Source organism: Capra hircus, chromosome 8, assembly GCF_001704415.2.
Source record: "Capra hircus breed San Clemente chromosome 8, ASM170441v1, whole genome shotgun sequence".
NCBI classification, from domain to species: Eukaryota; Metazoa; Chordata; class Mammalia; order Artiodactyla; family Bovidae; genus Capra; species Capra hircus.
This window is the reverse complement of record NC_030815.1, coordinates 90,793,290-90,806,803: the sequence shown is the minus strand read 5'-3', so window position 1 is coordinate 90,806,803 and position 13,514 is coordinate 90,793,290. Positions and strand designations below refer to the sequence as shown.

The 13,514-nt window shown below is 40.0% G+C and overlaps 1 protein-coding gene across 1 annotated transcript in view; it reads right to left on the bottom strand.

Annotated features, from left to right (window-relative positions):
• Positions 1 to 13,514, bottom strand: part of PLPPR1 (phospholipid phosphatase related 1) — a 140,342-nt gene that overhangs the window by 28,979 nt on the left and 97,849 nt on the right. Inside the window, exon 3 of the mRNA XM_018052534.1 lies at positions 10,566 to 10,698. Within this exon, the coding sequence (XP_017908023.1) occupies positions 10,566 to 10,698 (133 nt within the window). The remainder of the gene's footprint in view (positions 1 to 10,565; positions 10,699 to 13,514) is intronic.

The following is a 13,514-nucleotide window of genomic DNA, read 5'->3' as shown; positions in this document are numbered from 1 at the left end:
TGATATTTGCATATTTGGCAAATTTTGTTATTTTTTTTCAATCATAGAAAACTTTGAAACTGCCCTTTATCAGTTGTTGGGAGTCATTTCTTTCTTTCTTTGGCTGTGCTGGGTCTTCTTTGTGGTGAAGACTTTCCTCTAGTTGCAGCAAGTGGGGGCTACTCTCTAGTTGCAGTGGGCAGGCTACTTACTGAGGTGGTTTCTCTTGTGGAATACAGGCTCTAGGGCCTGCAGGCTGCAGTAATTGCAGCACATGGGCTCAGTAGCTGTAGCTCCCAGGCTCTAGAGCTCAGGCTCAATAGTTGTGGCACGGGAGCTTAGTTGCTCTGCAGCACGTGGGATCTTCCCAGTTCAGGGATTGAACCTGTGTCTCCTGCATTGGCAGGCAGACTCTTTTAGCACAGAGCCGCCAGGGAAGCCCTGGGATTCATTTCTGATATTCAGACAGTATTTCTGCACCTCGCTGTGCTTGACTTTGTTGTGTGTGATCTTATATAACATAAATATTCATAAAACTCTTTTTTAAAAAGTCTTTGAAATACTTGTTATAGCAGTGGATTTTGACTGAGGGTGATCCTGTCCCCAGGGGACATTTTGTAATGTTTGGAAACATTTTTGATTGTCACTCGTAGGGGAGGAGGGGGTGCTACTGGCATCTGGTTAGAGGCCAGGGATGCTCCCATGCATCCTACACTCTACAATGTAGGATGTCCTCTCCTCCTGTACAGAAAAGAACTAACAGGCCCAAGATGTAAATAGTGCTGAGGAAGAGAAACTGCTTTACAGCCAATAAGTTCACTGAAGCGCCATGAATTTGCACAGGTTAATCTGCAAAGTGCTAGAGAAAGCAGCAATCCTTAGTTCTTTTAGTTAGCTCTTAAGCATTAATTTTTCCATAGTCCTTCTAGTTAGCACTAAGCCACTCAGTTAGTCTTTTTATTTGAGTCCAGTCTCTAAACACTGGTTCTGGGAAGGGTCCTTGGAAAAGGGTCACTTGAGTCTCATGACGAAATAACTTTCGTCTTGATAGAGTAACTTGTAGAATTCTGGGTCAGGAGTCTTGTTCAGGCCTGTAATGCTCTGGTTCAGTGAGGGCTGACATTCAAGGAGGACTAGACTGAGCAACCAAAAGCAGCCTCGGCACACCTTCTTGAGACGTGAGTAGTGTTTGATCCCTGGTTATGCCTCCAACGTGAACCAAGGCTCTCAACCTCAGCATGCCTCCCTCTCCTGCATCCAGAGTCCATCCTGGTCCCTAGAGGGAAGCATCAAATATCTTTGTCTCAAAGTCTGGTGATCTGGATGTTCACAGGGTCCAGAAACTGAGGTTCCACTTATTTCCTAAGATCCATCCTGGCTTTTGCCGCCTCAGCTGTATCAATTCAGTTCAGTTCAGTCGCTCAGTCGTGTCCGACTCTTTGCGACCCCATGAATCACAGCATGCCAGGCCTCCCTGTCCATCACCAACTCCAGGAGTTCACTCAGACTCGCGTCCATCGAGTCAGTGATGCCACCCAGCCATCTCATCCTCTGTTGTCCCCTTCTATTCCTGCCCCTAGTCCCTCCCAGCATCAGAGTCTTTTCCAATGAGTCAACTCTTCGCATAAGGTGGCCAAAGTATTGGAGTTTCAGCTTTAGCATCATTCCTTCCAAAGACCACCCAGGGCTGATCTCCTTCAGAATGGACTTGTTGAATCTCCTTGCAGTCCAAGGGACTCTCAAGAGTCTTCTCCAACACCACAGTTCAAAAGCATCAATTCTTTGGCGCTCAGCTTTCTTTACAGTCCAACTCTCACATCCATACATGACCACTGGAAAAACCATAGCCTTGACTAGATGGACCTTTGTTGGCAAAGTAATGTCTCTGCTTTTGAATATACTATCTAGGTTTGTCATAACTTTTCTTCCAAGGAGTGTCTTTTAATTTCATGGCTGCAATCACCATCTGCAGTGATTTTGGAGCCCCCCAAAATAAAGTCTGACACTGTTTCCACTGTTTCCCCATCTATTTCCCATGAAATGATGGGATTAGATGTCATGATCTTCATTTTCTGAATTTTGAGCTTTAAGCCAACTTTTTCACTCTCCACTTTCACTTTCATCAAGAGGCTTTTTAGTTCTTCTTCCCTTTCTGCCATAAGGGTGGTGTCATCTGCATATCTGAGGTTATTGATATTTCTCCCAGCAATCTTGATTCCAGCTTGAGCTTCTCCCAGCCCAGCATTTCTCATGATGTACTCTGCATAGAAGTTAAATAAGCAGGGTGACAATAGACAGCCTTGACGTACTCCTTTTCCTATTTGGAACCAGTCTGTTGTTCCATGTCCAGTTCTGTTGTTTCCCGACCTGCATATAGGTTTCTCAGCTATACACCTGGGTTCAAATCTGGTTCTTGTTGCTGAGTTCTAGAAATATCTCCGGAGAAGGCAATGGCACCGCACTCCAGTACTCTTGCCTGGAAACTCCCATGGATGGAGGAGCCTGGTGGGCTGCGGTCCATGGGGTCGCTAAGAGTCAGACACAACTGAGCGACTTCACTTTCACTTTTCACTTTCATGCATTGGAGAAGGAAATGGCAACCCACTCTAGTATTCTTGCCTAGAGAATCCCAGGGATGGGGGAGCCTGGTGGGCTGCCGTCTATGGGGTCGCACAGAGTCGGAACGACTGAAGCGACTTAGCAGCAGCAGCAGCAGCAGCAGAAATATCTCCATCTACTTATAGGTCCATGCCCTACCTTGTCTTTGACATATTTGTTTTAGGGTCTGCTCTGGACTCAGAACTAAAGTTGGGTGCCTGGGCGCTGACATTCTTCTTCAAACTCTCCAGCCAAGGTCAACTTCCGTGGTCAACATATGGAGCTGGGCTAGTTCACTGGGCACCTAGTTTCCTGGAATGGTCATTGTCCTGCTATGAAGTCACTGCCAACTCTATAGACAATTCTCATTGGAGGGCAGCCTCTTCCTTCCCGCTTAAAATTGCATATTTGCCTTTGCAAACCCCCTATTTCCTTTTTCTACATTATTTCCCTCCATAACACAAATACTATAATATACTTAGTTTAATGCCTGGCTCCCCCCATTAGAATATAAATTCAACGAGAGGAAGTAAATCTCTATTCAGTTCACTAATATGTTCTCAACACCTTAATCAGTGTTTAGCACATGGTAGATGCCAATAATTGTTGAAGGTTAAACATATGTTGAGTCCCCTGTTTATAATTATAAACACTGAATGCAAGTAAAAATGGACTGATGCAATCAAATGGAGTTTCCTTTCAGGTAAAGTACATCTAAATAAATTTCTAAATTGAGAAGGATTTTCCAGTTCTCAAAAAGGCTGACATTAAGCTTGTCTCAGGGTATCAATTCTTACAACCATAAAACACTGTGACCTTTGAGGTTGCATTTAAAATATTCATGCTTCATTTAGATCACACTTAATTTATGGCAATTAATTAGTGTTACATGAATTAACTCTTTACCATGGTACTTTCCAGTCTGTCCCTGGCTACCTAATCCTTAGACCTGACCTAAATAAATGGTCTAAGACTTACTTTGTATTTAATTAAAGTTTTATTAGAAGTAATAACAGAGCAACTGTGTGATTCCAAATGAAAAGCCCATAATAAATAGCTTCTGGATGACAGTCTATTTTATGTGCTAATAGACAATCTAATCTTGGTATATTTGGATCAGTATTTTTCTTTAACCCCAAGGAAAGTTATTCAAGAAGGCAAATAAACCAAAAACCCTCATCAAATTCTAATATTTTTTACCCATACTTTTCAGTTTTAAATGAAAAAACTATTATTTAATAATCAATATTTACAAGGTATGCTTACTCAAGTATATTTGTGAATGAAAGGAATTTAAATATGACTTCCTTCCTTCGTTTTTGTTTCTGAAAAGAGAATGTAGAAGTTTATATCATCTTAGAACTTAAGGCTGTGTATTGTTGTTCAGTTTAATGCCTACCAAATAAACTGGTATAGGAAGGGAAAGCAATGGAGAGGAGAAAATGAAAGGGAGAAGCCTAAATATGTGTTACTAATTTGACAACATTTGCTTTGATACAAGGTTGGTCAAATTTGTTAGTTCCGCCAATTCCTTTTCTCCCTTCCCACATCATGTAACACAGTGTGAGAAACTATATAGCAGTTTGGAAATGAGTACAGAAGTTGGGCTTGCCTGGTGGCTCAGAGGGTAAAGCGTTTGCCTGCAGTGCAGGAGACCTGGGTTTGATCCCTGGGTCGGGAAGATCCCCTGGTGAAGGAAATGGCAACCCACTCCAGTACTCTTGCCTGGAGAGCCCCAAGAACGGAGGGGCCTGGTGGGCTACAGTCCATGGGGTCCCAAAGAGTCGGACACAACTGAGCGACTTCGCTTTCACAAAAGTTAACTCTGAGGGTTTACAGCTAAAGCCTGGGAGACTGCTTTTTGTTTGTTGCAGTACAGTTGACTTATATAGCATTAGTTTTAGGTGTACAGCAATGTGTTTCAGTTACATATATATTTTCAGGTTCTTTTCCGTTACAGGTTATTATCAGATATTGAATATAGTTCCCTGTGCTATACGGTAAATCCTTGTTGTTTACTTTATACATAGTGGTATGTATCTGTTAGTCCCAGACATTTCCTCTCTGGTAACCACAAGTTTTCTATGTCTGTGAGGGTGTTTCATCTTCCTTATAATGAGGACCCTGGAAAAAAGTTATCGCTGGGTTTGGGAATCAGAGGAGTTCAATCCTTTCTGTCAGGGTCAACACAGTTAGCATTTGTCTATAGGACAAGATGCCTTAATTCGAATGTTTTTCCTTTGACTTGGCCATTGCCATTTTCTCACTTAAAATTTAATTTGGATCTGTAGGGTGGGGTGAGGGGCTGTCTATTCAAGTCCCAGTCACACAGTCTAGAGAAGACAGGGGATCTGAGAGCCAAGGTGCCACTTTCAGCTCTTCTTTCAACAGCAAACACTGTATTAAAGGACTTGCCATTCTTCGAGCCTGATATATACATATCATGTTGAATCCTTTTTATTTCAGAATAAATAGGTTCCTAGTGTCATGACTTTTTCACATAGCGTTATATCATGAATTTTCCCCTTTCATTAAAAATTGGTTTAAAAATACCATTTTCTGAGATTGTACCTTATGGTAACACTATTTTTAAAAGTTATATTTTAGATATTTCTAATTTATATTATGAAAAAATGATTTTAGTCTGTAAAAATTGATTTAATTTCCAATTATTTCCTTAGAACAGATTATTTAAAATAGACTTTTGAGTTAAAAAGGTTGATTATTTTAAGGCTATTGAAATATACTGTCAAACCGCTGTGCAGAAAGTGTATATCAACTTACTCTCACTAGAAATGTACTAGAACCCCAAGTTTTTTTCTCATCTGTGATAGAATAAAGCATTATTTTGTTTAAAAATATTCTGCTAGTTCACTGGCCATTTTTGCAATGTGAAACTGATTGTACTTGTTAGGAAACACTATTTGTAATAGGTTCTAGAATAATTATATAAACTGCAAGAGCAAAGTCATGCCATTTCAGCTTACAGGAATAGTTATCATTTTCTAATATCAATTGCATAGTATACATTTTGCAGGCTGTTGGGCTAGAAAAAAAGACTGGTAAGCAATTTATAATAATACTTCTAATACATTTTGAGTAATACCTTATTGTACTGTAATTTTTTCAAAGGAAACATCTCCATTTAAAGGATCTTCATTTCAACTAGTATGCTTTTTTTCTCTTATTAAAAAAAATCCACAGATACTACGACAAAGTTACCCATCTCAGGATAAACCCCTCCCTCTCCTATATGAAAAGTCAGAATAGACTTTTGAATTTCTCTTAGAAATTGCCTTATTTATGTACCTTAATTTGCCAGCACTAAGCTAAGAGAGGTAAAAAGTTAATTAAACAGGTGGCAAATGAATATTTAAGAATCAGTATTTATGAAAGCAATTTTAGGTAAATCTGTGATTTAACACAGTTTAGTTTTGTTCTTTACCCCTCCAGAAAAATTATGGAAAGCCTACTTATGACAGGTATTTTACAATGTGCTACTGATACAAAGCAAGAAAGATACAGTCCCTCGTCTCCAAGGGATCACAAATTGCAGTAGTCCCCCTTATTCACAGGGATATATTCCAAGACCCCCAGTAGATGCCTGAAAGCATGGATCATACCAAATCCTTTATTATGTTTTTCTGATACATACATACCTAGAATAAAGTTAAATTTATAAGTTAGGTACACTAAGATATTAACAACACCTAATAACAAAATAGAACAATTGTAACAACATTTACGGTAATAAAGGGTGAATACAGTCTCTCTTTCTCAGAATATCTTACTGTACAAATGTAATGCCTTTTCTGTCTTGACTGAGTGTTCACCACATGCTGTGGCGGCAGCTTTTGCAGTTTGAGCTGTGACAGAAGAACTAGCCCATGCTCCTTTTTCCTTCATAATTTCACAAACAGAGGATCTGTTCCTACTGTTCAACCTCAGCATATGATTCTTGTTCTTATTAAGTTGAGAACCTTTACCTTTTCGCTTAAAGTACTTTATGGCTTCTCTTTGGCATATCCAAATTGTCAGCATCACTACTCTTGCACTTTGAGGCCATTATTAAGTACAGTAAGGGTTACCTGAACATAGCCCTGCGATATAATGATAGTCAATGTGATAACCAGAGGGCCGCTAAGTAACTGATAGATAGGTGGGACCCTTTGGACAGAGGGAAGATTCATGACAGAGCAGGATGGTGCAAGATTTCAGCATACTCAGAATGGAGAGTGATTTAAAACTTAGGAATTATTTCTGGAGCCTTTTTGGACCATGGCTGACGGTGAGTAACTGAACCCATGGAAAGCAAAATCATGCCATGGAAAGCTAAAAGTAAATGATTACCATCATCTATTAAAAACTGGGTATCAAGCTCTTTATGATAGTATTTTTCACGCTCACAATACAGGTATTATTAGCCTTACACACACACTCACAGTCCTTGGGAATAGTGACTTTATCCCATTTTATATCAGCTTCTTTGTCTGCACAGTTAGAACTATAATCTACCTTAAAAGGTGTTGGGTGGATCAAGGAAATTATAAAGTGTCTAGTCCAGTGTTCTGTATAATAAATATTCTTTCCTCTCCTCTTTTTTTCTTGAAGTCACTCTGGTAACAAGTGACCACATTCTGGATGTCTTTGAAAGATACTCTTGTTTGGAATAAATAATAGATGGTGATGACATCACATGGATCAGGGTAAACCCAATGAGCCTACTGCAGATTCCCACAGGTGATTCTGCTGCCAAGTCGCTTCAGTTGTGTCCGACTCTGTGCGACCCCATAGATGGCAGCCCACAGGCTCCCCCGTCCCTGGGATTCTCCAGGCAAGAACACTGGAGTGGGTTGCCAAGCCGAAGACTATTTGAATGTTAAGGGTTGCTTCTTTTAACTTAGGTTTTCTTAGGCCTCCCACGCTACCACTTCCCTCACTCCCATGCCAATGTTAGAAGTTACTGCATATAATTTTTAAATTTTATTAAGGTATAGTTGATTTATACTATTGTTTAATTTCTGCTGTATAGCAAAGTGACTCAGTTATACACATAAATACATTCTTTTCATATTCTTTTCCATTATGGTTTATCACAGGATGTTGAATATATTATAGTTCCCTGTGCTATACAGTAGGACCTTGTTGTTTATCCATCCTATATAGAATAGTTTGCATCTGCTAATTCCAAACTCCCAGTCTTTCCCTCCACCCTCCCCACCTTGGCAACTACAAGTCTGTTTTCTATATCTGTAGGTCTATTTTTCTTTCATATGTGTTTCATTTGTTTTGTATTTCAGATTCCATTTGTAAATGATACCACATGGTATTTGTCTTTCTCTTTCTGGCTTAGTATGATAATCTCTACATCCATCCATGTTGCTGGCATTATGTCACTCTTTTTAATGGCCAAGTAATATTCCTTTTTTTTCCCCTGGAACTCTCTTGCTTTTTTGATGATCCAGCAGATGCTGGCAATTTGATCTCTGGTTCCTCTGCCTTTTCTAAAACCAGCTTGAACATCTGGAAGTTCATGGTTCACATATTCCTGAGGCCTGGCTTGGAGAATTTTGAGCATTACTTTACTAGTGTGTGAGATGAGTGCAATTGTGTGATAGTTTGAGCATTCTTTGGCATTGCCTTTCTTTGGGACTGGAATGAAAACTGACCTTTTCCAGTCCTGTGGCCACTGCTGAGTTTTCCAAATGTGCTGGCATATTGAGTGCAGCCCTTTCACAGCATCATCTCTCAGGATTTGAAATAGCTAAACTGGAAGTCCATCACCTCCACTAGCTTTGTTCGTAGTGATGCTTTCTAAGGTCCACTTGACTTCACATTCCAGGATGTCTGGCTCTAGGTGAGTGATCATACCATTGTGATTATCTTGGTCGTGAAGATCTTTTTTGTACAGTTTTCCTGTGTATTCTTGCCACCTCTTCTTAATATCTTCTGCTTCTGTTAGGTCCATACCGTGGAACCACAGACTGGTTCCAGATAGGAAAAGGAGTACATCAAAGCTGTATATTGTCACCCTGCTTATTTAACTTATATGCAGAATACATCATGAGAAACGCTGGGCTGGAAGAAGCACAAGCTGGAATCAAGATTGCTGGGAGAAATATCAATAACCTCAGGTATGCAGATGACACCACCCTTATGGCAGAAAGTGAAGAGGAAGTAAAAAGCCTCTTGATAAAGTGAAAGAGGAGAGTGGAAAAGTTGGCTTAAAGCTCAACATTCAGAAAACGAAGATCATGGATGGCATCTGGTCCCATCACTTCATGGGAAATAGATGGGGAAATAGTGTCAGACTTTATTTTTTGCGGCTCCAAAATCACTGCAGATGGTGATTGCAGCCATGAAATTAAAAGACACTTACTCCTTGGAAGAAAAGTTATGACCAACCTAGTAGCATACTGAAAAGCAGAGACATTACTTTGCCAACAAAGGTCCGTCTAGTCAAGGCTATGGTTTTTCCTGTGGTCATGTATGAATGTGAGAGTTGGACTGTGAAGAAGGCTGAGTGTTGAAGAATTGATGCTTTTGAACTGTGGTGTTGGAGAAGACTCCTGAGAGTCCCTTGGACTGCAAGGAGACCCAAACAATCCATTCTAAAGGAGATCAGCCCTGGGTATTCTTTGGAAGGAATGATGCTAAAGCTGAAACTCCAGTACTTTGGCCATCTCATACGAAGAGTTGCCTCACTGGAAAAGACTCTGATGCTGGGAGGGATTGGGGACAGGAGGAGAAGGGGATGATGGAGGATGAGATGGCTGGATGGCATCACCAACTCAATGGACATGAGTTTGAATAAACCCTGGGAGTCGGTGATGGACAGGGAGGCCTGGCGTGCTGCAGTCCATGGGGTTGCCAAGAGTCGGACACGACTGAGCGACTGAACTGAACTGAGTATTCCATTGTGTATATCTGTACCACATCATCTTTATCCATTGCTCTGTTGATGGACATTTAGGTTGATTTCATGTATTGGCTATCATATTAATAGATAGTGCTGCAGTGAGCATGGGAGTGCATGAATTTACCACACGTTTGATTGTGCTGTGATCTTTTGCTCATGACTTGAGGAAATTCAACCGTTTCTTCATTAGGAAGGAAAGGACTAAGAATAATCAAAGGAGTTGAGAGCATGTGTCTTCTGGACCTCACTTTCTCAGCTGTCAGTTCTCCATGTTCTAAATGATATCATGACTTGTGTTAATACCATGTTTATGCGTTCAGAGTTTTATCTTCTCTCCCACAAGCACCTGACCAGTAGATAATTTGCAGGATCTCATTAGAACACTAATAATTATTTACTGAGTACTCACTGTGTAGGAACTCTGCGAGATCTATATTCCCACATTTACCCATATACACATTCATTCCTATATCTGTGATCATTATCCATATCCCCTCAGCATTTTTATAAAAGTCCTAGAAGGAGGAATATAGAAAGTGTCTTAATTATTCCTTGTCATAAACACTAGTAAAACTCTTTGTTTTCCAACTTTGGAAAGGTATGATTTTCAAGAACCTGATGGATGTGATTTCCCATACTTTTAAAAATTCCCTGCATAACAGAATTACTAGGTAGGAAACTCTCTTTTTCCAGGAAATTTGATTATTTCTAAGTTCATTTGATTGATGTTCCCTGATGGCCCACTCCCTTGCCTGACTCAGCTAAAGGGTATATGGCAATATCTAGTCAATATTAAAATATATGTCCTGAGGGAATCTCAGATATAGTGTAGGAAAAAAGTTTAAATTTTTTGTTAAACACGTTAGTGAGTATTGCTTCACTTTAAGGATGAAAAAATTGAGTTGGTACCATGGTCAGGCACAATTTCTGCACTTCCTAGAAAAACTCTAAAACAACCCTTGCTTTTAAAGTTGGTGCTTCCATAGCTTAGGTTATTTTATCAAGTATGTTCATCTTTAGTAAGTTTTACCTATAAGTGAGGGCTTATACAACATGCCCTTGTACTCACCTATGAATCTTATGATCCTTCGGAGTAAGGGGTTCAGGTAACAGCATTCTCCAGTCAGAATTGTTTTCTCCTGGGCAATCAGAGATTCTCTGGTTGACTTTATGAAATACATGGATATCTCACCAATAAAAATCTGGAGAAGGAATGTTAAAAAATTATCAAGTTGGAGAGCTTTCTGATATACCACTGGCTTAAAAAAACTGAAAACTTCTGAGGCTTCACAATTATATTAAAAAACTATGTTGGAGAGATGGAGAGTTAAATAGCAGTTTGCAGTCAACTCGTTAAAAGAATTAGAGAAAGCAATAATTGATAGTTTCAGGTAGATTTCAGGTATAATATAAAATTCTACAGTCATATAAAACATAAGTTGAAATAGTAAATTGAATAAGAGAATCAATGAACAAGCTCACTCAAGCTGGTCTTGAATATTTCAAACTGAATGTGTGTATCACAGTGATGAGGAATGACTGGGATAGCCAATGTGCCCAGCAGGGCATTATATGCACACAACACAATAAATTGTTATTTCATTATGTGGCAATAACAGTGGAAACAGTGGCAGACTTTTTTTGGGGGGGGGCTCCAAAATCACTGCAGATGGTGACTGCTGCCATGAAATTAAAAGACACTCCATGGAAGAAAAGTTATGATCAACCTAGACAGCATATTCAAAAGCAGAGACATTACTTTGCCAGCAAAGGTCTGTCTAGTCAAGGCTATGGTTTTTCCAGTAGTCATGTATGGATGTGAGAGTTGGACTATAATGAAAGCTGAGTGTGATGCTTTTGTACTGTGGTGTTGGAGAAGAATCTTGAGAATCCCTTGGACTGCAAGGAGATCCAACCAGTCCATCCTAAAGGGAATCAGTCCTGAATATTCATTGGAAGGATTGATGTTGAAGCTGAAGCTCCAATACTTTGGCCACCTGATGCAAAGAGCTGACTCATTGAAAAAGGCCCTGATGCTGGGAAAGATTGAAGGCAGGAGGAGAAGGGGACGATAGAGGATGAGATGGTTGGATGGCATCACCAACTCAATGGACATGAGTTTGAATAAACCCTGGGAGTTGGTGATGGACAGGGAGGCCTGGCGTGCTGCAATCCATGGGGCTGCAAAGAGTCGGACACAACTGAGCGACTGAACTGAACTATGTGGCAATACTACCCTTATTTATGTGACAAATCTTATTCGAGCATGTTTGCCTGAGTGACATTCTCCTACTCTAAATTAGTTGACTCACACTTTTGCTATGCGTATGCTTGTGGTTTTAGATAAGCTTCATCAATGTTTTAAGGCTTTCTATGCCTTATATTCCTTTCATTGTAGAATATCTATTTAGATGGATAAAAATTCCAACATAATGAATGGCACATGAATGGAGGAAGTTAAGTGATAGAATTGTAAAGCTGGAATCATCTACAGATGTTTCCCCCTTCATCTGAGAGAGAAACTCGACTCTTAGGGATTTGGCCACACAGTGTCTGAAGCAACTCTAGCAGGTGGTCTATAAGTAGACACTGTTATCCTATTGTACAGATAAGACACCTGAGGCATGGAGGGGTGAAATAATTTGTCCAAGTTCATCACAAGTCTTAGCTCTGAAGCCAGGAAACCTGTCTCTAGAGTCCTTTCTCTTAAATGCTACACTTTTACTCAGTAGTTATCCAATAAAATACTTGTTGAATTCGTATTTAATATTGACAACACAGAAAACAAAACAAATGCAGTATGCTTTAAACACTGAAAACCTTCGATGATATTAAAGTACAAGATAGATTGGTGTAGTAGAAGTAGAACTATGGCCAAGTCAGAATGGGATGAAAAGTTGGCAGGAATAGACTGAGTTCAGGGACAGACAGGCATACGATGGGACAGCATGGACCACCTTGGCAGGTGCTGTCTGCATATGTCTAGGAATATTTTGTGACATCCTTTGGAATTAATGCATTAATGCTCCTTCAGGTAAAAATATTTGAATAGCTTTAAGAACTCAGCTTTCCCTTTTTTTCTCGTTAGACTTATCTCTCTCAAAATGAGGTGCCACAAGGCTTTGTTTGTCCCCACTGGAATGATGGCACTGCATTACTGTTCTTTATCTCAGTGAACAGATGGGGATAAATTCATGCATGGTCGGGTAATGAAACAGCATTTCCTTGAGGGTGCATTCTCTACTCCCAGAGCCTAGCTTAAGCGTTCTTATTGTATATGAATCTCTTACCTCATGTTTTCCTTTCTATTTCTATCACAATGAGTACACACTATCATTGTTATTCCTTGTTATAGGATGTCCTGCCTGTCTTCTGGTTATATCCCTAGGGCCTAGCCCAGTGTAAGGCACATAGCAGTTATTCAGTGTTAAATGAATTAAGCATATCAGATTAACGAAGGTTTTTTGGAATATAGGTTTAATGAGGGAGACTATAAGAAAGGAAAAATAATTTTTAGCACTATCCTTCCAGACTCAGTGAAAATGTCATGACTCTCCCCAAACCTTTGCCAGGTCCCCTCAGGAAAAGGGAGACCCTGTCTTATCATTGTTCCCACAACATATTATACAGATCTCTATCCTGACATCTCGAGCTTCCCAGGAGGTTCAGTGGTAGAGAATCCTCCTGCCAATGCAGGAGACATAGGTTCGATCCTTGGGTTGGGAAGATCCCCTGGAGGAGGAAACGGCAAAACCCACTCCAGGATTCCTGCTGGGAAAACTCCATGGACAGAGGAGCCTGGTGGCTACAGTCCATGGGGTCACAAAGAGTTGGACACAACTGAGTGAGTGAGCACACACACTCATATAAGAGACAACATAGCAAAAGAATGTGAGTGAAAATCTACACATATTCTTGTTTTTTAAGAAAATGCACATATATATGTACACAGACATGCACACATACGAATCTAAACAGAATCACTCCAAGGTGCACCGCACAAAACTTGCCATGTGTA